The sequence below is a fragment of the Sebastes umbrosus genome, chromosome 14 (genome assembly GCF_015220745.1).
Source record: "Sebastes umbrosus isolate fSebUmb1 chromosome 14, fSebUmb1.pri, whole genome shotgun sequence".
In the NCBI taxonomy this organism is placed as follows: Eukaryota; Metazoa; Chordata; class Actinopteri; order Perciformes; family Sebastidae; genus Sebastes; species Sebastes umbrosus.
Genome location: NC_051282.1, coordinates 3,771,201 through 3,796,841, shown reverse-complemented (window position 1 = coordinate 3,796,841; position 25,641 = coordinate 3,771,201). Strand labels below are relative to the sequence as shown.

At 41.7% G+C, this 25,641-nt stretch overlaps 1 protein-coding gene across 1 annotated transcript; it reads left to right on the top strand.

Moving 5' to 3' along the window:
• The first annotated feature begins 2,807 nt into the window (after positions 1-2,807).
• LOC119501249 (NLR family CARD domain-containing protein 3-like) lies at positions 2,808-24,960 on the top strand. Its single transcript, XM_037791490.1, has 10 exons — positions 2,808-3,056; positions 5,704-5,935; positions 6,676-6,688; positions 11,087-12,866; positions 16,078-16,249; positions 19,209-19,378; positions 21,444-21,617; positions 22,376-22,549; positions 23,413-23,583; positions 24,948-24,960. Exons 1-10 carry the CDS (start codon positions 2,926-2,928, stop codon positions 24,958-24,960), a joined length of 3,030 nt encoding a protein of 1,009 aa, XP_037647418.1. The 5' UTR covers positions 2,808-2,925.
• The last annotated feature ends 681 nt before the right edge of the window (positions 24,961-25,641 follow it).

The following is a 25,641-nucleotide window of genomic DNA, read 5'->3' as shown; positions in this document are numbered from 1 at the left end:
TTGAGTAGTGCGTAAATTTCAACGGGGCAGGGTTGTCTCAAATCGAACACTCTGCGGCGCACTGGCCGGAAATGACGCCAAAATATCTTCTTCTTCTTTGGCGTTTTACGGCAGCTGGCATCTTTTGTGTTGCGTTGCTGCCTCCTTCAGGTTTTACCCGTCAACTACCCGCCAAAATATCTGCCTGCTTTGTTGAAGAAAAAAATTAAAGCAGAGTGGAAATTACGTTTCCGTCGTCGTCTACGATGTTTCCTCCTGTTGGCTGAAAATGCACCGGCATATTTACGTATTGTATTGTTTTATTCTGTTATCTACGTATGTTTGAATAGTGGTCGTGGTCCCGCCCCTTCCGCTACGTAGCCAAGATGGCGACAATTGAGTGTGGAAAGTGTCCAGCGTTGCACACTCAACGATTTGACCGTTTTGAGTACAACATCCAGGTACTTTGAGTGCACTGCATTTTGCTGTACTTCCCAGTGTGAACGCACTTATGCACTCAAAATAGTGAGTGTAAGTACAGAAGTACGCGGATTGGAACACACTCTAAGATAACTAGGTTTAGTTAGTTGTTAGCTACATTAGCTACATTAGCTAACAACTGCTATACTGACATTGAACCTATAATATACTGTGTACCAGGGGTGCACACACTTTTTCAGCATGCGAGCTACTTATAAAATGACCAAGTCAAAATGATCTACCTACTATAAAAATACAAAACATATATTTATTTATAAATATATTGAGTATTCTTTATATGTACAATATATGTTGGTGTACCTTGCATAACTGCATGAACCCATATTGTACAATATAACTCTGTACATTTTTTGTCATTACCTTACTCTGATGACTTGCACTGAATGGAATCAGCCAGGGATGCATAGTCCGGACAGTAGCTGCTGATAGCCAGCCTCAAGCACACTTCCAAATGATCATCAGTCAAGGTGGAACGGTATTTGGACTTAATAATCTTCATGTGGGAAAAGGCTGGCTCGCATAAATAAGTGGAGCCGAATAATGCAGTCAAGGAGGTAGCACATTTCCTCATGTTGGGGTACTTTTCCTCTGTGAGTAAGTTCTAGAACTGTCCATGAGCCCTGGACTTAAGCTGAATGTCAGCTTGTAGTGTCAAAATCTCATCCTCCACTCCAGATGAGTTCAGGTGAAACAGTGTTGCAATTTTTGATGCGAGTGAATCAGCCTCAGCATCTTCCCGAAAAGGGTAGCACATGAATGTAGCGACTGGCTCCAGTAAAACAAAGTCTTGAAAGCGTCTGTCAAACTCTGACAGACAGTTCTCAATCTGCTCTGATAGGCTGACGTCTATTTTTTTTTTTTTTTTTTTTTTTAATGCCGTGCGATCTACCCACACTACCTTTGCGATCGACCGGTAGATCGCGATCGACGTATTGGGCACCCCTGCTGTATACTAATTGAAACCCAATTGCAATGCCAAAATATGAGTTCTGTAGAAAGTTCAAGGAAAAGATTCCAAAAGATATAGTTAATTGAATTAACAATTACGAAATACTGTTTACTATTCAAAAATAGTTGTCCCTGACATAATTACTTTTTGAATGAGATATAAACATTTAAACTTTATACTGCATGATCATCTTCTCAGTCAGGCTAGTCATTATCTGTGAGACTGTGTCTTTAGTCAATCTGACACTTGATAGTGTGACACGTAAATAAAAATACATTTTTGTTAAACTATAGTATTAATGATAAGCTTCCACTAATTCTGAAATACTGACATGTGAAATTCAATCAACACGTCTTTAAGAAATAAGTAACTAGTAACTTAAACTTGTGATGAGTAGAGAATTTGGGATTATATTTCCAAATCCAGGTTGCTGGAAATGATTCATGTCTTCTCTCTTTTTGTAAAAATAAAAAAAGATGAACATTTACACATTATTTTTCATGGAAACATGAAATACTGGAAGAAACATACAAATATTACTAATAAGATAATAATATAATACATTTCAAAGTGTAGGTTCTTGTTGTACCAATTGAGCAAGAAAGATGTGTCATTTCTGGCTAACATCTATGTTTAGATTATGAAATTATTTTTTTTTTTTATCGTGCAACAGAAAGAATATAATTCTGGAAAAAAAAAAAATATATATAACAGCACATTCAACCAACTTGATTTATTGACATGATTTAAACATACAAATTAGATAACATTTGACCAAAACTCATTTTAATTCAACCTGTTCAAGCCAAAAGAGATTCTCATAAACACACTATGTTAAAAAGCTGATCTGTGTGAGCTACACACACGCGCCCTCATAGATAAACTCAAAGGTCAAAGATTTCCTGTAAATGGAGAGGGGAGGAGCCACACTGGCCAAGTGATGCAAGTACATGAGAACAGGAAGGGAACACTAAAAGTGAAACTGTTCAGTTAGTCCAATGACTCCATTTTGAGTGAACAGAGCAGAAAGATGAAGACGGAAGGCTGAAGCAGGGTGAGTGTTAATGCAACATTTTATTACTTTACTGTCAAAGTGTCTGAGTCAGTTTTCTCCCTGTGGACTGTAGAGGAGAGAAATGTTAGAATGAACTCAACAGTTTGATTCTTCTGTGAACACAAAGTCATGACTGGCTGAATAATCCTCATTAAACCTGCTGTAACCCAAGAAAACAAGCAGATATTTAAAGAGCATTGACCAGGTGAATGCTGGATGGTTTTATTATACTGTATACTCTGCGTGTGTGTGTGTGTGTGTGTGTGTGTGTGTGTGTGTGTGTGTGCGTGTGTGTGCGTGTGTTTGTGTGTGTGTGTGTGTGTGTGTGTTACTTCCTGTTCTCTCAGTCCTGTGACTCTTGCACAAACTTGTTTCCGTTAAATGTTCTGAGCTCACAGTCAGTGTTCCTGTTTCACCTCTCAGACTGACTTCAGATCAGAAGATGAGTGATTGTGTGGAGGAAGAGGCGGACAGAGCAGAGACTCTAGACTCTGGCTGTCTGTCTATGAAGAGTCATCAATCTAAAGATTTTATTCTGAACTTCAGTAATGAACCTGGACTCTCAGACACAAAGTAAGTGAACTGCTGCTAACTCATTTATAGGACTCCTTTTTAGTTACCTCTCACAATACCATGTTTTCTGTTGATTTTGTGTTTGTATATATTCAAATTTCTACACAAGTGTATTTGCCAACTAAAATTTAACAGACTTCATCAAATATACTCTTCCTCTTGGTATCTGTGACAGCTGTCAGTCACCTAGAAAAGATGTAATCTAATCTAAGAAAACGGCTACAAACTTTTAACCCTCCTTATTGTCGACAGTAGCAGTAGTTTGTGTGTTTAGAGCTACCTTAATGACCTAAAAAAGAGAATTCATCAAGGATTCAAGCAATATGAATAAAATCATCTTGGTGTTTGCAGAGTTCAGTACAGACGGAGAGCAGAGTCTCCAGCACCCAGCTGTCTGTCTATGAAGAGTGGCCGGTCCATAGGTAGACCTCCAGACTTCAGTAATGAACCTGGACCCTCAGACACAAAGTAAGAGACTGTTTTTACTGTAAGCTGACCTGAGGCCTGTACTACGAAGCCAGTTCAACATGTCCAGGGTATCTTCTTGTTATCTGGCTTCACTAACCCTAGCAAACGAAATCTGTGGTCCTACGAAGGTGGTTATCAACTCAGTAAATCAACCCAGAGTTTCTCCATCTGGCTGTGTGCGCGTTCACATGAACGTGGCGGTGTTTGCAGTTTATGACCAATCACAGACATGGAAAGGTCCACAGGCTTGCAGACAGACAGGAAGAGCGGCACATTTTACAAAGGAAGAGTAAACTATATTAGACACATACGAAGAACACATAATCCAGACTAAATGTAACACAGTTGAATCTGCCAAATGCAGGAAGGACAGCTGGCAAAAGAAAAAGACTCCCGATGTGTGAATGCGTAAATTAAAGGGACTGTTTGTAAGAATCAGAAATTGCTTGTTAACAGCGACACCTGTGGCCGTTAAGTCAACGAAAGTCAGCGTCTGGCTCGCGCTTGTGCTCGCTCTAAATGGACATGAACGAGCATCGCTCAAAACAGTGAGACGACACACGTCAGCTGAAACCACAATATCACTCTATATTTCACCTGCTTGGCAGTAATGTTAGCTGACCAGACGAAGGTCTCTCCATCAATCAATGCTGATCCTAGTGCTGGCTGTTCCTGCCTCAGCCTCCCGACCGCGGTCGGAGGGAGACACCGGCACCCGGTCGGAGACGATAATGTTTCTCTCTGCGGAGCCCCGTCACTTCACAAGACACGGAAAACCTCTGTTGGTCTGGAGGAACTGCAGCAGTTATTTGTGCACAAACGTCCACTTTACATTCCCTAGATATTCTCAGAACTACGAAGTCTTCTGCAGTGTGTAGTGTGCGCGCATGCACTTGAGGTGGAGCGAGCTGAATGAAGGCAGGCAGAGGAGCAGAGGAGCAGAGTACAGCAGAGACTCCGGCCCTGGAAACCAAAGCTACGGTCTCCCCCGCGTACTACGACCGTGGCCAACACTGTTTTGCAAGACGGGCTTCACTAGATAGAACTTTGCGGTTTTGATGCGTCCCTGCGACCCATATTATGCGAGCGTGCATATGCGAGCACGCATGGGACACCGACCCGGTGATTTATACGTGTAAGAAGTTACAAACAGTCCCTATAAGTGTACACTATATCTAGAATATTTTCTCTGCTTTACCATACCATCAGACAGCCCTTTCTGTGGGGAATTTAAGCCGTTTTATCACTGTCTTCAAAGTCACCAGACTCCATTCACAAAAACAGTAATTTTACCTCTCAGAACACAGGAGTAGCTGGTCTACCGTTGCATCGATCGGTTAGTTTGTTTGTGTTATTGTGTGACTTTCTGATCTGAACTAATGTGGCATCCACAGCAGTACATCGCTTAGCTTCCTGCCGGTATTCCTGTCTGCTTCTCATAACTGAGAGCACACCGGTTGCTGAAAGATGCCACTCGTTGGCTTCTTGCTTATCCACTTGATATTTTGTTTGTACGCCTCCTGGCGTTTCGGAGCATACTGCAACGAACAACACGCTGATCATAAACAATCTCTGTGTATACTTGTAGTGTGAGCGCCATCTACGGAGGCCTGCGCCACGGTGTCTCGCGCGAGTATAAACAAAGCTTAATGCAGTGAGCAACCAAATGAGACGCAGGACACTGAAGAAATGTCTAAGGAGATTTGGCTGGAAGCTCCTGCTGGCTTTTCAGCAAATGCAATGTGCTTTTTTTTAAATGTCTTTCAGTTACTTTTTTTTGTTGTTTGCTAATTTCTCGCCACAGATCAAGCACACCGGTAAGCCAGCAGCGTTGGCGGTGAAAGCAAATATTAATGTGACATTAATACACTGACTATAAGGATGTATTCAATCAGGAGAGAGTCCATATCGAATGAACAATAATGTATTACATGGTGCATGATAAGTTGAAGAGTGAAAAGTCATGGTGATTAGACTCCATCATGACGTAGTATATCAGAGGAGGTAGTGATGCTGTGTCATACCCAAAACTGCATGTGATTATCATAAAGCGGGCATTTCTGTAAAGGCGAGACTCGTGGGTTAACAACACTTTAACTGTTCCCTGTGACCATCTGAGCTTTGAGACAGTGTCGGCCAATCAACAAATCATTTTAGTTACAAAGACATGTCTTCACAGGAAGAGGAGTGGTGTTTCTGTGGAGGAGCTGCTGTCCTGCTGTGCTTTGTGTCAGGACGTCCTGAAGGATCCAGTCTCTACCAGCTGTACCAGCTGTGGACACAGTTTCTGCAGACAGTGCATCACCTCATACTGGGACCAGTCTGCTTCATCAGGAGACTCCTCCTGTCCCCATTGTGGAAAAAGATCCAGAACAAGAGCTGGACTGCAGACAGCCAGTCAGACCAGCTCTGTACAAAGTGAGTATCTGTCTGATGACGTCTCCATGTCTGAAAACACTATTTGTTGTTTTAATACAGTGACGTGTGTTGTGTCATACAGCACGACCATTAATCATTATAAATATCATTACATTTTATTTCTACCTGAAATTGAACTGCATGTTTTTTTCTGCTCCAGCATTCATATGTGCTCTGTATCACCTGTCCTGTGCTCTCCTTTGAGAGAAAATCTGAACCCTTTGGTTTTATGATAGCACCCCTTGTCTTGGCATTAAAGCTGCAGTAGGCGAGATTGGACCAAATATGAATAAAAAAAGTTATTTTTATAAAACGGTTGCTATATCGTGACAGTAGTACATGAAATAGGTAACCTGAAAAAAATCATGCTCCTCTGGCATCTGCATGATTTGACAGACCGGAAGAAAACAAGCAGTAAGAGCTGATCTGAGGTCTGCTGTCCAGCTGCTGTCTATGAGAGCCAGCTGTCAATCACTCGGGAACTCCGACCAAACGGTCAAACTAGGCAGCGCTGATCAAATATGAATCAATATTATGTTACGTTAATGCCTATTTCTCTCCTCAGATGTTCTCAGAATCATCTTGTAGTGCACTGTTAAGCTGTAAAATGAGAAAGTTTGTGACGCTGCCGCCATTGTGAAATCTGATGAAGGAACGGCAAATTCTGGTCACATGACCGGAGCACAGCCAATAGGAACGCTCTCTCAATGAAATTACCTGTGATTGGTCATAGTCTCCCATCACAGGCTAAATTTTCTGAAGCCTGAAAACAGAATCATGAGGAGGAGCAGAAGTCTAGTTACCTCTCGGATCTCTTGAATTACAATATGCTGAAAGGCTATTATGGAATTTTTTCCCAATGATGCCAAAAATATACTGCCCACTGCCACTTTAACCCAGGGTTCAGTAACCTTAGCTATCAAAAGAGACATTTTTGGCGCAAAAAAAAAAATCTCTCTGGAGCCGCAAAACCTGGCCAAGCAGCTTCGCCTATGCAGACATCTCCACAGCTGTTTATTGAGAGACCACAGGGACAGTCACATGTCATTAAATATTTGGGAAGAAATAGGCAACACACTGGGCAATGACGCGTTTTTGCCGCAGGCTGTGAAAGAATATGAGAGATTGTTTTGTTAAAGCTAAAAAAAGGTCTCATGGAAAGAGACGACCCGAGGGGAAGTACCGAGACAGAAAGTAATTTTGACTTGGAGGTAAACGACAGTAATAATTACAGTACACAAATTCAATGTTTGGGGGTACGTACGTTGGTGTTTACTACTGTTGGCAGGCAACCTACTTTCCTTTCCGGTGCCACTCGTTGGCTTCTTGCTTATCCACTTGATATTTTGTTTGTACGCCTCCCGGCGTTTCGGAGCATACTGCAACGAACAACACGCTGATCATAAACAATTTCTGTGTATACTTGTACTGTGAGCGCCATCTATGGAGGCCCATGCCACGGTGCCTCGCGCGAGTATAAATAAAGCTTAATGCAGTGAGCAACCAAATGAGACGCATGATGCTGAAGAAATGTCTAAGGAGATTTGGCTGGAAGCTCCTGCTGGCTTTTTTTGTTGTTTGCTAATTTCTCGCCGCAGAACAAGCACACCGGTAAGCCAGCAGCGTTGGCGGTGAAAGCAAACAAATCTGTCTACGCACTATTAAAGGGGACCTATTATGCTTTTGTGCTTTTTCTCTTTCCTTCAGTGTGTTATATAGTTTTTGTGCATGTAAACGGCAAAGTTACAAAGCCCAAAGTCCACACCAAAAGGAGTTACTCTCCCCGACAGAAACACTGCTCCTGAAACACCTTGCTTAAAGTCCTTGAAGCATTTTCTTCCTTAATGTGGTGATGTCACCAAGTAACACATTTGCATAACGGCAGGCCCTCAAACTAAGCTAGTTAGAGTGGAGCTGGAGCGTAGTTCAAAGAGTTTAGTTCAGTTGACCAAACACAACAGTGGACCGCCTGACCAAAAATAAGCATAACAGGTCCTCTAAATTCTCTTTTTGGGATTTTGAAATCCATAGCTAGCTTAGCTAGGGAAACTCAAGACTAGCCACCACTATTGAGGTTGGCAAAATTAGAGGATAAGGCGTCGGGCCGTAGACGTACGTAGGCTATGACGCATACTTTAGTTGACTTAAGTGTTATTCTTTTTTTTTATTCAGGTTGCGGACCCCTTCATTAACCAATCAGCATGCTGTTTGCTCTCAATCTGCATAGATGGAGACAGAGAACTATTAAACTGTGTAAAGCAGTAACATCACTGTTCTATCATAGACAGACAGTCACATTAGCCCCTATCACACAGCCTGTTCAAGGCAGGACTATTGCACCATTATTCCCCTTCCTTGTTCTGTATGAAAGGTATGGAGACGGAATGGGGAGACAGAGTTGCTCCGCCGCTACGCCGGCAGCGGAGGTAGTGTTTGTGTTTGTGACCCGACCGCCATGTTGAGATCAGTTGAGGAAATACCAAGCACCGCCCACCAGCCGGAGCAATCATCTCATTTGACAGCTAAACATTACACTACAAGATGTTTCTGAATACATCTGAGGAGAGAAATAGGCATTACAGTAACAGAATATTAATTCATATTTGATCAGCGCTGCCTAGTTTGATCGGAGTTCACGAGTGATTGATAGTTGCCTCCGTTGAATGAACAGCCAATAGGAACGCTCTCTCTCTGAAATGACCTGTGATTGCTCAAAGTCTCACGTCACGGTCTAGATTTTCTAAAGCCCGAAAACAGAGCCACGAGGAGGTGCAGAAGTCTAGTTATCTCTCAGATCTCTTGAATTACAATATGTTGAAAAGTTATATATACTGGGAAAAGAAAGTTCGGAAACTTGTGTTTGGTGGATTATTTCTCTGTTGTTACAATGCTAATGGTCATTGTATTTTACATGGTTGGAAAGCCTGTTTATTTACCTTCACAATGATGTCCAACTTGTAAGGATCATGCATTTGTGGGATGAGCTGCACAGCTGATTATGGGGGTAGCGCCCAATTTTTTTTTTGCCAAAATGCCCTGCCAATGGTAAACAGTGTATTCTCATAAGGCTACCAGGAAGCCTGTAATGACTGCCCTTCACCATCAGGCCCGTTTGCACTGGTGTCGACAACATAGACGATGCAACCTGAACATGTGGGGGAATGTCATGTTCAGTGACGAGTCCGGGTTCTGTCTGCGAAAGTTGAATGGCAGGGTCAAAGTATCGAGACGACGCAGAGAACGCTATGCTGATTATTGCACCAATGGAGTAACAGCTTTTGGTGGGGGCAGTGTCATGGTGTGGGGCGGCATCTCCCTCACTGGCAAATCAAGGCTTGTCATCATTGAAGGCCATCTCAATGCAGGGAGATATCGGGATGAGATTCTGCAGCCAGTGGCGATCCCATATCTCCACAATCTGGGATCTAACTTCATCCTCCAAGATAACAACGCTCGCCCCCATAGAGCCAGGGTTATCACAGACTACCTCCACAATGTGGGAGTAGAGAGAATGGAACGGCCACGAATGCCAATTAGCATTGTAACAACAGAGAAATAATCCACCAAACACAAGTTTCCGAACTTTTTTTTCCAGTTTATATATACTGCCTGCTGCAGGTTTAAAGGTCCAGTGTGTAGGATCTGGTGGTATCTAGCGTTGAGGTGAGGAAATTGCAACCAACTGAAGCCTCTCCCCTGTTAGGGTTAGGGTACTTCTGTAGCTTCTAACTGAATCTCTGTGGTTTGGAGTTTACTTTCCCTCCTGTGCTCCTTTTTGTATTTTCCGCTTTATTAGGGCGAGCGGTAACGTTAGGAGAGGGAGATAGCACGGCGGTGCTGTGAATGAGTGAAAGAAAAGTTATTTTCTGATTGTTTCACAGCGGTTACAATGTAAAGCACAAATAAATAACCATCAAACATTCAACAGATGATCTACTGTGGAGACGGACACTCTTAGTTTCAGTCTCCTCGTCTGCATTTCATTCACCGTTGCTGTTTGGTCAAACATACTGCTTCAACTGTATCGCTTCATTAGGACCATTTCAGAATGAGGGGAGGTCATTTCGGCTCTACTGTCGGCCTCTCGACTCATTTTAAACAAGACTCAAAAACGAGTATATGTCTGGACCGTGTATGTGAATTTGTGGCTAAATTGTTCTACAAATAGTCAGGGGTCATGTCTATAATGTTAAATCCAGTGGTACATGTCCACCAGGTCCTGCAAGGACACTAGGGGACGTGCAGTTCCACTCAACTGGCCATTCAAGCCATAGATATACAGTATATACATACGCCAAAGTTGACGTACGATCCAGAGGTCAATGCGGCGTCTATGTATATATGACATGTCTATTGGTTAAGTGGTGATGTGGAATGCACCTGATTGGTTCCTGGTTTTCTACTTGCCGTTTTAAACAGGAAACAAGATGGCAGCCTCATAAACTTTTTGTTATTCCGTCTAAACAATCCACCAAAATCTACTTCTGAAAACATTTTAAGCGAGGTATAGGCTATGCCTCTGCTGAATCTCATTTTATTTTAGAACTAGATCACCTAGTTTGACAGCTTGACAGTTTTGTGAGCCGACGCGTCACGCTGGACGCTTCCATGTGCATAAAGGACTGTTCCCGCCTTTTCCTTATGAAAGAACAACGGCCAATGAGGAAACTCCGACACTCGGCCGACCAATCGTGTAACTTCATCACTCACTCAATGACAGACTTTTGCGGTTATTGGTGCTGTTTAATAAAAACAGGTCTGCAAAACGAGATATGAACATATTCTGCATTATTATTATTATACCCCCACGACAATATAGTCGGGGGTATATATCGCTCTGCGTGTCTGTCCGACCCTCATTCCGTCCGTTCGCGTGTCACACTTTCGTTCCCAGAGCAGAACTCGGAAACCATTTAACTTAGGAACTTCAAATTTGGTGTGATGGTTGACAATGTGGTGTAATTGTGCCTTTTGGGGGTTAGAAGTCCAGGGTGCCTAAAACAATTTCAACTTACACTGCACATTGGGCATTGGACTACTCATATATAACTTTATATTGATCACTTTCATATTGGCAATGAAAATAATAAGGAGATTGTCAAATTTTCTTTATTTTGTCTCAAACTTTTTTCCTTCTCTTTCAGCAGACAGGGTTCTGCAGGAGGTTTTAGATGAACATAAGATCAGTCTGAGGAAGAGATGTGAATGTGTGACTGAAGGAATTGATGAAACAGGAAGTGGAACCCTCCTCAACAGGATCTACACTGAGCTCTACATCACAGAGGGTCAGAGTGAAGAGGTTAATACCCAACATGAGGTGATGCAGCTTGAGACAGCTTCCAAGATAAAGACCCTCCATGACACCCCAATCAAGTGCCACGACATCTTTAAAGCCTTACCTGACCAACGGGGACACATCAGAGTCGTTCTGACGAACGGCGTCTCTGGCGTTGGAAAAACCTTCTCAGTGCAGAAGTTCACTCTGGACTGGGCAGAGGGCTTGGAAAACCAAGATGTCAGTCTGGTGGTTCTGTTTTCGTTCAGGGAGCTGAACTTGATCAGAGATGAGCAGTACAGTCTTCTCATGCTGCTCCATGTTTTCCATCCAACATTACAGAAGGTCAAAGCAGAGAAGCTCGCTGTCTGTAAAGTTCTGTTCATCTTGGACGGCCTGGATCAAAGCAGACTTTCACTGGATTTCAAGAACAAGAAGGTTGTGTCTGATGTCACCCAGAAGTCATCAGTCAACGTGCTGTTGACAAACCTCATCAAGGGGAATCTGCTTCCCTCAGCTCTCGTCTGGATAACTTTCCGACCTGCAGCAGCCAATCAAATCCCTCCTGCATGTGTTGACAGGGTAACAGAACTACGAGGCTTCACTGACGCCCAGAAGGAGGAGTACTTCAGGAGGAGATTCAGTGATGAAAAGCTGTCCAGCAGAATCATCTCACACATCAAGACATCCAGGAGCCTCCACATCATGTGTCTAATCCCAGTCTTCTGCTGGATCACTGCTAAAGTTCTGGGCCACATGTTGACTACAGACCAGAGAGGAGAGCTGCCCAAGACCCTAACTGACCTGTACTCACACTTCCTGGTGGTTCAGACAAAGAGGAAGAAGCAGAAGTATGGTGAAGGACATGAGACGAGTCCACAGGAGCTGACGGACACTGAAAGGGAAGTTCTTCTGAAGCTGGGGAGGCTGGCGTTTGAACATCTGGAGAAAGGAAACATCATATTCTACCAAGAAGACCTGGAGCGGTGTGGTCTGGATGTCACAGAGGCCTCGGTGTACTCAGGAGTTTGTACAGAGATTTTCAAAAGAGAGTGTGTGATCTTCCAGAAAACAGTCTACTGCTTTGTTCACCCGAGCATTCAGGAGTTTCTGGCTGCAGTCTACATGTTCTACTGTTCCACAAACAGTAACACAGAGGTACTGGAGGCCTTCCTGGGAAAAACATATCTTCAATCACTCCTGGAGAGAGCCATGGAGAAATCCCTTGAAAGTAAAAATGGCCACCTGGACCTGTTTGTTCGCTTCCTTCATGGCCTCTCTCTGAAGTCCAACAACAAACTCTTAGGAGGCCTGCTGGGTCAGACAGACAACAGTCCAGAAATCATCCAGAGAATCATCAACAACCTGAAGGCGATGAACAGAAATTATGTCTCTCCTGACAGAAGTATCAACATCTTCCACTGTCTGACGGAGATGAACGACCAGTCGGTACATCAGGAGATCCAAGAGTTCCTGAAGTCAGAGAACAGATCAGAGAGGAAACTCTCTGAGATCCACTGCTCAGCTCTGGCCTATATGCTGCTGATGTCAGAGCAGGTTCTGGATGAGTTGGACCTGAAGAAGTACAACACAACAGACGCGGGACGACGGAGACTGATTCCAGCTGTGAGGAACTGCAGAAAAGCTCTGTAAGTCCAGATGTGATTAACTTTATAGATCAGTGTAGATTAGTAGTTTAGTTCCTCAAATATACACACTATAAAATTATTCTTAAAATATAATATTCTTATAAGTGTTCCACGTGTTTATTACATAAATATGTCAGTTGTAATTTGTCAGAGAGGTTCTTGAGCTGTTTCAAATGTTGAGTGCAAAAAATGTTTCAGTAGGTTGTGTTTCTAGCTGTCAAGTTAATGAACACATTTATTCTATATAAACTGGAAAAACAAAGTTCGGAAACTTGTGTTTGGTGGATTATTTCTCTGTTGTTACAATGCTAATGGTCATTGTATTTTACATCGTTGGAAAGCCTGTTTATTTACCTTCGCAATGATGTCCAACTTGTAAGGATCATGCATTTGTGGGATGAGCAGCACAGCTGATTATGTGGGTAGCGCCCAAGAAAAATTTGCCAAAATGCTCTAAACAGTATATTCTCATAAGGCTACCAGGAAGCCTGCAATGACTGCCCTTCACCATCAGGCCCGTTTGCGCTGGTGTCGACAACACAGACAATGGAACCTGAACATGTGGGGGAATGTCATGTTCAGTGATGAGTCCAGGTTCTGTCTGCCAAAGTTGGACGGCAGGTCAAAGTATGGAGACGACGCGGAGAACGCTGTGCTGATTGTTGCACTGATGGAGTAACAGCTTTTGGTGGAGGCTGTGTCATGGTGTGGGGCGGCATCTCCCTCACTGGCAAAACAAGGCTTGTCATCATTGAAGGCAATCTCAATGCAGTGAGATATCGGGATGAGATTCTGCAGCCAGTGGCGATCCCATATCTCCACAATCTGGCACCTAACTTCATCCTCCAAGATGACAACGCCTGCCCCACAGAGCCAAGGTTATCACAGACTACCTCCACAATGTAGGAGTAGAGAGAATGGAACGGCCTGCCAAGAGTCCACACCTCAAACCAATTCAACATGTGGGATCAGGTTGGGCGTGCTGTACGTGTTAGAGTGACCAACACAACCTCGTTGGCTGACCTGCAACGAATCCTGGTTGAGGAATGGAACGCCATCCCACAGCAACGTGTGACCAGCATGAGGAGGAGGTGCCAGGCTGTTGTGGCTGCGTATGGATCTTCCACCGCTACTGAGACTCCTGACGGTGTATTAAATTAATAAAGTGTAAAATAGCCAATATGTCATGTTTGTTCCCTGTTACTGATAGAGAGTTCAATCATCCAATCTACCAAACAACTCAAAACAAGTCAACACCAACAGGAGAATACACTGTTTACCATTGACGGAGCATTTTGGCAAATTTTTCTTGGGCGCTACCCACATAATCAGCTGTGCTGCTCATCCCACAAATGCATGATCCTTACAAGTGGGACATCATTGCGAAGGTAAATAAACAGGCTTTCCAACGATGTAAAATACAATGCCAATTAGCATTGTAACAACAGAGAAATAATCCACCAAACACTTTGTTTTTCCAGTATATTTACACAGGTCACAGCTTACTCACGATCACACCAGTGAAATACAATAGAAGAGTTTGGTTGTAAAGTGAACTGCAGTCAATGAGCCGCGGTCCGAATTTTACCACTAGGTGTCACACTTGACTCAGCAGCCAGATAGAGCCCATGAATGAGAGTGGAGCGACTCCAGTCTACTTGGTGTCAGTAATGCACCTCTAAGCTAGTTTGCCAACTTCCAATAAACACTAAAGAAGAAGAAGCGGCACCACATTACACGTTACCTCCTGTGTTTTTGGGCTTATCTCTTTCGTTGGCTTCAAATCCAAAATGTTACCATATTGCCGCAGTTTTAGTTTTCTTTGAGACGAGCTCTACCATGTCTCGTCTCGTCACCCCCAAAAAAACACATGAACATCCTAGTCAACAAACGTCTTCCCCCTCCCTCCTCTACTAAAGTTTGATCTCCTTCTGTTGCTGGCCTCGGCTCACGGCCTGTCGGACACTAGTGGCTCCGTTAGTCTGTTTATGAACTAACATAGTATCATAATATTACGTTAATCACGTTGTCATATTGCTTATTAGTAATGCAATACAGCCTGGATTTAGCACTGGCATAGGTTGTTGTTGTAATCTACTTTTTAATTTTCCAGAACGTGTCATAATGACAAATTTTAATTTAAGCTTGTACACCGGACCAGACCGGCAAAACCGAAAAATCGACCCATCTCTAGCATTAGCCATCGTAAACTACTGGTTATACGAGACAAAGATTGCCGTTGTAAAACTCCTGAGTGTGTTGAATCGAGCAATGGTGCATTTTATTGCTAATGAATTCAAGTTGTGTTCCATAATCTTGATTTTAAGTCTTTCCTCTTATTCTGTTACTAACAGAAAGAAACTCAGGTGTTTCTCTCTCTTGTTGGTGTAGAGAAGAGTAGTAGCAGGAACTACACAGCTTCCACTAATAACAGCGGTCTGATGAATATATAACAGCAGAATGCTAGAATTCTGACTATTTAAGAGATCTTATACACACCAAAGATCAATGTTATGTTTTTAATGCTGATACACTGATAACATCTTTCTGATGACATTATGTTGAAAATAATGCAACCTTATTGGTTCGTTAATTGTGTTTGTGAGCTGAATACGTTTGATGGTCAGCAATGAGTGTTAATGACAAAACGCCATGCAGTCATCAAAATATCTAGTTATATGAATGTTTAATTATGAACAGGTTTAATATTATTACGTGTATTTGTTTAATTTCTCTACTGTTAAGCAGCAGTCACTGAATTTTCCCATTTATGGACGTGAAACTGACAGCAGCAGGTAGCTAGCAAAGAGAGGTTAACTTCCTCAACTGTATTATTATTACATATTCACTGAGTTTTGAAAATGCTTTTCTAATCAAGAAGGCCTCATGCTAACTTTGTGGAGACAGACCTGGGATCAGATCACACTTACAGATTGGACATTAGGGAAGCCTCAATGTAACTACATTTTCTCTCTCTCTATCTGCAAGATTAAAGAAAAACAAATATTAAAAGTCTGCAGGTTAGAGAGACAGTGATGAGAATTATTGTTTCATGTCAAACAGTGAGATAAGATTAAATGAACCACTGATGTGAGGAGCAAATGTTAATCAAAGAAGTATATATCAAACTGTTTAGTCATCAAATGCATTAAGTAAATATAAACTGTCCTCTTTCATCATAACATATTTTGCAATTTGTGTGTCATGACAGACTTTCTGAATGTGAACTCTCAGATACTCACTGTGAAGTTGTGGCCTCAGCTCTGAAGTCCAACCCCTCCCATCTGAGAGAGCTGGACCTGAGTCACAACCACAACATGCAGGATTCAGGAGTGAAGCTGCTGTTTGCTGGACTAAAGAGTCCAAACTGTAGACTGGAGAGACTGAGGTCAGTTCACTGACTGTAACTTATGTAGTTTGTACACACACTCTCTCTGCACTGGCTCTGCTCCAGATGGCTCTAGAGAGGGAATTCTTGTTTTTGCGTCAGCCATCGTAGCTCTCCAACACGCTTGGCACACGGGAGAGGCTTCAGTTGGTTGCAATCTCCTTACGTCACCGCTAGATACCGCCAGATCCTACACACTAGACTTTTAACCACAGACCTTATTTCAGGCATCTAACTAAAAACCCATTCAAAAAACCCACTGACTTCCAGACGAGGGAACAGGAAGTGCTAAAATGCTGACTCATTTCTGGGTTTTAGGACTATTCCCGTAGCACTCTATTTGAACATGTCTAAAGGTGCAACACTGTTCAACAAACACGTATTGCACCAACTTAAAGGGACTATTTGTAAATTTCAGAAATGCTTGTTAACAGCGACACCTGTGGCCGTTAAGACAACGAAAGTCAGCGTCGGGCTTGCTCTTGCTTGCTCTAAATAGACATGAACGAGCATCGCTCAAAACAGTGAGGCAACACACGTCAGCTAAAACCACAATATCACTCTATATTTCACCCGCTTGGCAGTAATGTTAGCTGACCAGACGAAGGTCTCTCCATGAATCAATGCTGATCCTAGTGTTGGCTTTTCGAAAGAAGAAACGTTAAGGAAGAGAAACGTTACCGTCTCCGACCGGGTGCCGGTGATAACGTTTCTCGCTGCTGAGCCCCATCACTTCACAAGACACGGGAAACCGCTGGTGGTCTGGAGGAGCTGCAGCAGTTATTTCCGCACAAACGTCCACTGTACATTCACTAGATATTCTCAGAGCTAAACTAACTCTTCTGCAGTGTGTAGTGTGCGCGCATGAACGTGAGGTGGAGCGAGAACGCGCGCGTTGTGTTAGTGCAGGCAGGCAGAGGAGCAGTCTGAACAGCGTAGCCACACGCGAGCGCGCATATGCGCATGGGATCCCGACCCGGTAGATTTATACCTGTAAGAAGTTACAAACAGTCCCTTTAAAGGCACATAAAGGATGATTATGAACGACACCATCAAATTAGAGGTTTCTCTGGTTCTAAGTTATTCCCACATTATTTTTGACAGTAGATCTAACTGTGCTCTGTTTTCATGTCAGTATTGTCTAATTATTTGAAGCCGCAGACATTTAGATTGCAACAACCAAATAAATATTCTGCATCAGACACCTCTTTGCAGGTTCATATTTTTTTTCAAGTCTATTTGAAGACGATACTCACATGTTCATATGTACATTCAAAGAGTTATTGATGTATGTCATCATTCCTTCTGTCTGTGAAGCAATCCCCATATAACCTGTGTGTTACGAGATGAGGACAAAATCCACAGTCTTTTTCGGTGTAAAATGACCTGGAAAGTTGATCTTAAACTAATCAGAGGCTTTAGCAGTCTGAGTTAGATGTATTAGGGCAGGGTGACTTGGACAAAGTCAAATATCACAATATTGTTTACCAAATACTTCGATATCGATATTGTAGGATTGACCATTGGTGCTTTCACAAAATATTTACACAAGGAGATTTTTGATAAATAATCATCAGTATGGTGGATCTCATGACAAAGTGTAAATGACAAATAATAGAACAGCTAGAACAGTCTGGTAAGTTCAGAATATTACATCACTTTACTGTAATTTAGCCTTTAAAGCCAGGAAAAGACAACACTTATGCCATATCACGATATTACGATATCAAAAATCTAAGATGATATCTCGTCTCATATCACAATATCAACATAATATAGATATATTGCCCAGCCTTAGTATGTATCCATTAAGTATGTTGTGTTTGACAGTTTCCTTGTTGAGCTGCAGGAGGAATAGTAACACAAAGAGGGAATTTGGTACTAAACAGTCTGTAACTTTGTTACAGTTACATAGTGTTTTACTTGTTAAACACTAAGGGTGGGAAAAAAAATTGATTCACCTATGTATTGCAATATTTTTTTAAGATTTTTAATTAGATTTTTTAATACCAGAATGGATATATTTACTCCATTTGAGTCTATGCGGAGGTAGAACGAAGTTACCGCTTTTATTGTTGTAGTATGAGTGACGTGACGTTATATCCGTTCTGACCAAAACAAACAAGCCGGCAGCCGCAAGCTGAAACGAGAAAGTAGGAAACGGCAGAGGGTCTGCGTGGATACGACCTGCACCCTCACATTTTAAATCCAAAGTGGTAAACACTACACATCCAGTAAAGTATGGAAACACTTTGGGTTCCACACATTGCAGGAAAAGCAGAGCTAGACATCACGGCTAAAGCTGCATGCTAACTCTGTCATGGACAGGAAACGTTATCGTATTGCGGTAACATGCGGTCGAGCCGGCCGTCACTCTCATCTCCGTGGTCAAATGGGCCGACGCTACAACTGTAGAGCACCCATATACTGACATTTATGTTAAATGCATTCAAACGGCCCCGGTAGAGCTGACCATGGATGTATAAAGAGAACGGAGCTGACGGGAGAGCTAGATACCACCTTGGAGAAGTTAGAGGAAGTAAACATGTGTGACTACGTCCAGGTTTTCAAAATACAACAAACAGAATTGTATATACAAAATACATATATGGAAATAAGATTGATTGATTAGATTCACCAGAAGTATAAAACATTACATGTAAAAAGAAAATACCACTAATTTGTGAGGGAAATATCTTTATTCTTTGATTTTTGGGTTGCTGAAAAAACATGAATAGGTGTATGAATGTTGTGGTGACATTTGGATGATGTCTGTAGAAGGCTGACATTATGATGATCCACAATAACACAATGACAAATTCACTATACTCATTTTAGGGAAAAGATCATTGATTAGGACATAGTAATGTTGAGCTACACATTTAAAAGCTGAACACATCTGATTGAATTATGAAATGATTTTTATTTTCATCATTTATTCTTTATTCAGATTGAGGAGCTGCAGTTTGTCAGAGATCAGCTGTGCCTCTCTGGTCTCAACTCTGAAGTCCAACCCCTCCCATCTGAGAGTCCTGGATCTGAGTGTAAATGAGCTGCAGGATTCAGGACTGAAGCTACTGTCTCGTTTTCTGGAGAGTCCACACTGTAGACTGGGCGCTCTGGGGTCAGACACCATTTTTTTACTTCTGTACTGAGATTAATATGATGTGAAAGTTGTGGTGACACTAAACTGCAGACATAAGGCTGATATTATAATGATCCACACTGAGTATCCTAATGCTAAAGTACATTTTCTTCTTTAGTGGTTTAGTTCATTGACTGTGGCAGAACAATGTTGAGCTACACATTTAAAACCTTAATATATCACAACACCTGACTTTCATCATGTTTTTATAAAGAAATCATATATACTGGAAAAACAAAGTTTGGAAACTTGTGTTTGGTCGATTATTTCTCTGTTGTTACAATGCTAATTGGCATTGTATTTTACATCGTTGGAAAGCCTGTTTATTTACCTTCGCAATGATGTCCAACTTGTAAGGATCATGCATTTGTGGGATGAACAGCACAGCTGATTATGTGGGTAGCGCCCAAGAAAAATTTGCCAAAATGCTCTGCCAATGGTAAACAGTGTATTCTCATAAGGCTACCAGGAAGCCTGCAATGACTGCCCTTCACCGTCTGGCCCGTTTGCGCTGGTGTCGACAACACAGACAATGGAACCTGAACATGTGGGGGATTGTCATGTTCAGTGATGAGTCCAGGTTCTGTCTGCGAAAGTTGGATGGCAGGGTCAAAGTATGGAGACGACGCGGAGAACGCTATGCTGATTGTTGCACCGATGGAGTAACAGCTTTTGGTGGGGGCAGTGTCATGGTGTGGGGCGGCATCTCCCTCACTGGCAAAACAAGGCTTGTCATCATTGAAGGCCATCTCAATGCAGGGAGATATCGGGATGAGAGTCTGCAGCCAGTGGCGATCATATCTCCACAATCTGGGACCTAACTTCATCCTCCAAGATGACAACGCTCGCCCCCACAGAGCCAGGGTTATCACAGACTACCTCCACAATGTGGGAGTAGAGAGAATGGAACGGCCTGCCAAGAGTCCAGACCTCAACCCAATTCAACACTTGTGGGATCAGCTTGTACGTGTTAGAGTGACCAACACAACCTCGTTGGCTGACCTGAAATGAATCTTGGTTGAGGAATGGAACGCCATCCCACAGCAACGTGTGACCAGGTTGGTGACCAGCATGAGGAGGAGGTGCCAGGCTGTTGTGGCTGCGTATGGATCTTCCACCGCTACGGAGGCTCCTGACGGTGGATTCAATGAATAAAGTGTAAAATCGCCAATATGTCTTGTTTGTTCCTTGTTACTGATAGAGAGTTCAATCATCCACCAAACAACTCAAAACAAGAGTCAATACCAACAGGAGAATACACTGTTTTCCATTGGCGCAGCATTTTGGCAAATTTTTCTTGGACGCTACCCACATAATCAGCTGTGCTGCTCATCCCACAAATGCTAGATCCTTACAAGTTGGACATCATTGCAAAGGTAAATAAACAGGCTTTCCAACAATGTAAAATACAGAGAAATAATCCACCAAACACAAGTTTCCAAACTTTGTTTTTCCAGTTTATATAAAAAAATACATAAATATAAAGAATGAATAAATAATTTCTTTTCAGTTATCAGACAATAATAAATATGTTCAGTATACTGACTGAAAAGGTTAAACTGAAGATGCTTTGATTTTATGACTCCACAATTCCTAAAATATATATTGTAGATGTCTTATCTTATATATCTTTTGTTCACATTTCCTCCAAAATCCTTCCTGACATATTTGACACATTTGGAAACCTTGAGATCTTGAGTCGAGTCTTGAATCAATTTCTGTGGTTTTTTATTCGTGTTTGGCTGCACAACATGAGTTTGTATAGATGGATCAACTGGTGGAGCTGTCAGAGTTTAAGAGGTGAAGTCACTACGTCTTTATTGAAGTAGCAGCACGTTGTCATTCATATTAATGAGAGCTCTGTTTCATTTTTTGTATTTTACAGTTTTTAACCTGCATCCTGCTGGCTTCAGGTGTTTGGAGTTTACATTTTCTAAACTTCTACGTTCTAAACCTTCTTCCACTCTGAACAGATTATTAAACATTGAATGATTCCAAGCAGGAACGTTGTCTTCTAAACTTACATCATTTATTCTTTATTCAGATTGTGGGACTGCAGGTTGTCAGAGATCAGCTGTGCTTCTCTGGTCTCAGCTCTGAAGTCCAACCCCTCCCATCTGAGAGAGCTGCACCTGGGTGGTAACAACCTGCAGGATTCAGGAGTGGAGCTCCTGTGTGGTTTTCTGGAGAGTCCACACTGTAGACTGGAGACTCTGGGGTCAGTTCACTGACTCTCTGTTACTATTATAGAGCTTATAGGTTTAATTAACAAGTGAATAATTTATGTACTAACATAACTCACATCCATAAAGTTGTTAATGTCCTTTTCTTCATATTTTCATCTTTCTTGAACTAAATTTTGTCTGCATCCACAAAAGACTTTCTTAAAGAAACTGTAGAAAATGTCCACTGTTAGTTGTTAAAGTAAATTAATGTTTATCATTTTAGTAAATGATCACATCTGGATACAGAAGATCATCTGAACTAATATTGGTTTTATATTGATCAAGTTTACTTCATGAAGTAGAAATATTTCTCAGATTTCTGTTAAGTTCAATGTGTTTTGTCAAATAATTGATCATTCTGAACACACACATACACACACACACACACACGCAAACACACACACACACACACACACACACACACACACACACACACACACCAAATGCAGCTGTTTAAAGGATCACTATAGTATTGATCCTCTAATTCCAGACTTGACTGAGATCAGCAGCATATTATTGATGTGTGTTGACATGAATAGGTGTATGAATGTTGTGGTGACATTTGGATGATGTCTGTAGAAAGCTGACATTATGATGAACCACAATAACACAGTAACAAAGTCACTCTACTCATTTTGGGGAAAAGCTGATTGATTAGGACATAGTAATGTTGAGCTACACATTTAAAACCTGAACACATCTGATTGGATTATAAAGTGATTTTTATCTTCATCATTTATTCTTTATAAAGATTGTGGAGCTGCAGGTTGTCAGAGATCAGCTGTGCTGCTCTGGTCTCAGCTCTGAAGTCCAACCCCTCCCATCTGAGAGAACTGGAGCTGAGTGGAAATGACCTGCAGGATTCAGGACTGAAGCTCCTGTGTGGTTTTCTGGAGAGTCCACACTGTAGACTGGAGGCGCTGGGGTCAGACACCATTTTTTACTTCTGTACTGAGATTAATATGATGTGAAAGTTGTGGTGACACTAAACTGCAGACATAAGGCTGATATTATACTGATCCACACTGAGTATCTTAATGCTAAAGTACATCTCTTCTTCAGTGGTTTAGTCCATTGACTGTGGCAGAGCAATGTTGAGCTACACATTTAAAACCTTCATATATCACAACACCTGAATTTCATCATGTTTTTTTAAGGACATTATTTATTTAAAAAAATACATAAATATAAAGAATAAATAAATAATCTCTATTTCAGTTTTTAGACAATAACAAATATATTCAGTATTGTTTTTATGTAAATTGCATGAAGCTATATGATGATTATGACTGAATAGTTTAAACTGAAGATGCTTTGATTTTATGACTCCACTATTCCTAAAATATATATTGTAGATGTCTTATCTTATATATCATTTGTTCACATTTCCCCCAAAATCCATCCTGACATATTTGACACATTTGGAAACTTTGAGATCTTGAGTTGAATCTTGAATCAGTTCCTGTGGGTTTTTATTTGTGTTTGGCTGCACAACATGAGTTTGTATAGATGGATCCACTGGTGGAGCTGTCAGAGTTTAAGAGGTGAAGTCACTACGTCTTTATTGAAGTAGCAGCACGTTGTCATTAATATTAATAAGAGCACTGTTTCACTTTTTGTATTTTACAGTGTTTAACCTGCATCCTGTTGGCTTCAGGTGTTTGGAGTTTACATTTTCTAAACTTCTACATTCTAAACCTTTTTCCACTCTGAACAGATTATTAAACATTGAATGATTTCAATCAGGAACATTGTCTTCTAAACTTATATCATTTATTCTTTATTCAGATTGAGGAGCTGCAGTTTTTCAGAGATCAGCTGCGCTTCTCTGGCCTCAGCTCTGAAGTCCAACCCCTCCCATCTGAGAGTGCTGCATCTGAGTGGAAACGACCTGCAGGATTCAGATGTGAAGCTCCTGTGTGGTTTTCTGGAGAGTCCACACTGTAGACTGGAGACTCTGAGGTCAGTAGAGGGTCGGAGTCGGTCCATGCTGGTTTCGGCAGTATTGTTGTAATGTGTTTCCTCAGTTAAGCTGTGAGAGGAGAACGGTGACACACAGAGAGAGAGAACAGTCAGCCAATCAGATCAGCCAGAAGCTTGTTGTAATCATGTGTTAGAGTTGATGTGAAGAAGATGTTGTTGTTGTGTTCATGTCTCCAGGAAATAAAGCTGGATTACAGCTGACAGCATCACAACATGTATAGAGACAGTGGTCCTCATCCATCAAACTGTCGTACCATCAGATCTGATCAGAAAGTGTTTGTTCTCTCAATGATCAGTTCATCTTTGTCACAGCTCTGAGATCAGTCTGACTGAAGCCTCAAATCACTGGCTCTTATTTCATAGAACCATCGTTACATTCAGTAACCATGACGTGGTCTTTATACAGACCAGAACCTCTGCTGAAGTCCAGTAATCATTTGTAATTCAAATGTCACTGAGACCCTGTTTTCTAATACCTTTGAACCCTAACAGCAGTAAATCCATCATTAAAGTGAGCAGTGAATATCTCTCTGATTCTGCAGTAATGGTGCATTCAGGACTCTCAGCAGTTTATTTCCTCTGTGTACTTCAGTGAAATCTACAGACTTGATGCCCAAAGTCTCTGCAGGTCTGTGAGTGCTGAGCTCTCTGAGTGTGTTCACTCCAATGCGTTAACATGAGAGCTAAAAGGAAGCTGGCTACGCTACACAGACTGAAGTCCCTGCTGCTCTTTATATCTATTTTTATTTTACCTTTATTTAACTAGATAAATCAATTTAGAACCAATTCTCATTTACAATGACGACCTGGTTCAGGAGGCAGCGACAGAAGGCAAGGCCATACAAGATATTAAATCATAGAACATAAGTACGATAAATGCAATAAAACATTAGACAAAATTAAAACATCACAATATATACAGTATATACAACAATAGATATAGATATATATATGTGCTGTGTTCCAGAGAGGTAAATTCAGAAGCAGGTGCAGTGATCAGAAACTATCTCTTGTAATGAGTTATTAAAGGAGGGTAACTGGATGAGGGTGTGGAGTTTTAGTGTCTTTTGTAACTCGTTCCAGTCACTAGGAGCAGCAAACTGGAATGAGTGAGGACCAAAGGAGGTGCAGACATTAGGAACGACCATACTAATGAATTTGCTAGAGCATAAATTGCAGTTACTGTTGGAGATATTGAGTAGTGAGCGGAGATATGGAGGTTGGTTCTGCCAATGATAGGTTTATAAATGAACTGTGTGCTGCATCACTGACTGACAGCTGATGAACGGAGTCTCTGTAAACACTGATTCATGACTTCTGTTCTCTTCTTCTCTCATCAGCTGGAAGGAGTGATCTCTGTCAGAGAGAGTGATCAGATAAGTGGATGTGTTGAGAGGATCAGCTGTGTCCTGATGATCCACAGAGGCTCACCACTTGGACCTGTATCTTATTTTGTCATTCATATATTCTGAACCCCAAAAGCCTCTGCAGAATAGTTCACTTTATGACAACATAACTGTAGATTAACACATTTAAATAGATCTTTCTGCTTTGCTTTGTGTTGCAGCTCCACTCTGTGGAACGATGTAGTTTTGCTGTTTATTTCCACATATTTCTAAATAACAGTGGAAGTTAATAAAGTTACCCTATTAAAACCAAGCCCTCAGGAAGAGCGCCGAGCCTTGATGCCCATTTTCGTAGTGGCCAAACGGCGGTACTACAACTTCTGTGACCGTCACGTGGGCCAAAAAATACTTCAGTATGAACACTTGAATAGCCCTTATTTAAATCATTAGGTCCTAAAAGTTGTAAAATGCACTAATAGCTGAATCCAGAGTTATTTCCTTCCTCTGTTCATGTGAATGAGACCCGGATCCGGGTACTTTATCACTCGGCAGTTGAGCCGGCTGAGCAACTCTCATAGGAATGAACGGGAGCCTCCGACGCTGTATCCAGTTCTCTTTATACATCCATGATTAAAACCAATACCAGCCATTTCTCATATTATAGAAGATAAATATTTGCTTGTAACAA

Excerpts from the sequence above, each read along its gene's own strand:
- LOC119501249 (XM_037791490.1), top strand. The coding sequence starts at position 2,926 with ATGAGTGATTGTGTGGAGGAAGAGGCGGACAGAGCAGAGACTCTAGAC. Across the intron at positions 12,867-16,077 it reads AGGAACTGCAGAAAAGCTCT|ACTTTCTGAATGTGAACTCT; the intron begins GTAAGTCCAGAT and ends GTGTCATGACAG. Across the intron at positions 19,379-21,443 it reads TGTAGACTGGGCGCTCTGGG|ATTGTGGGACTGCAGGTTGT; the intron begins GTCAGACACCAT and ends TTCTTTATTCAG.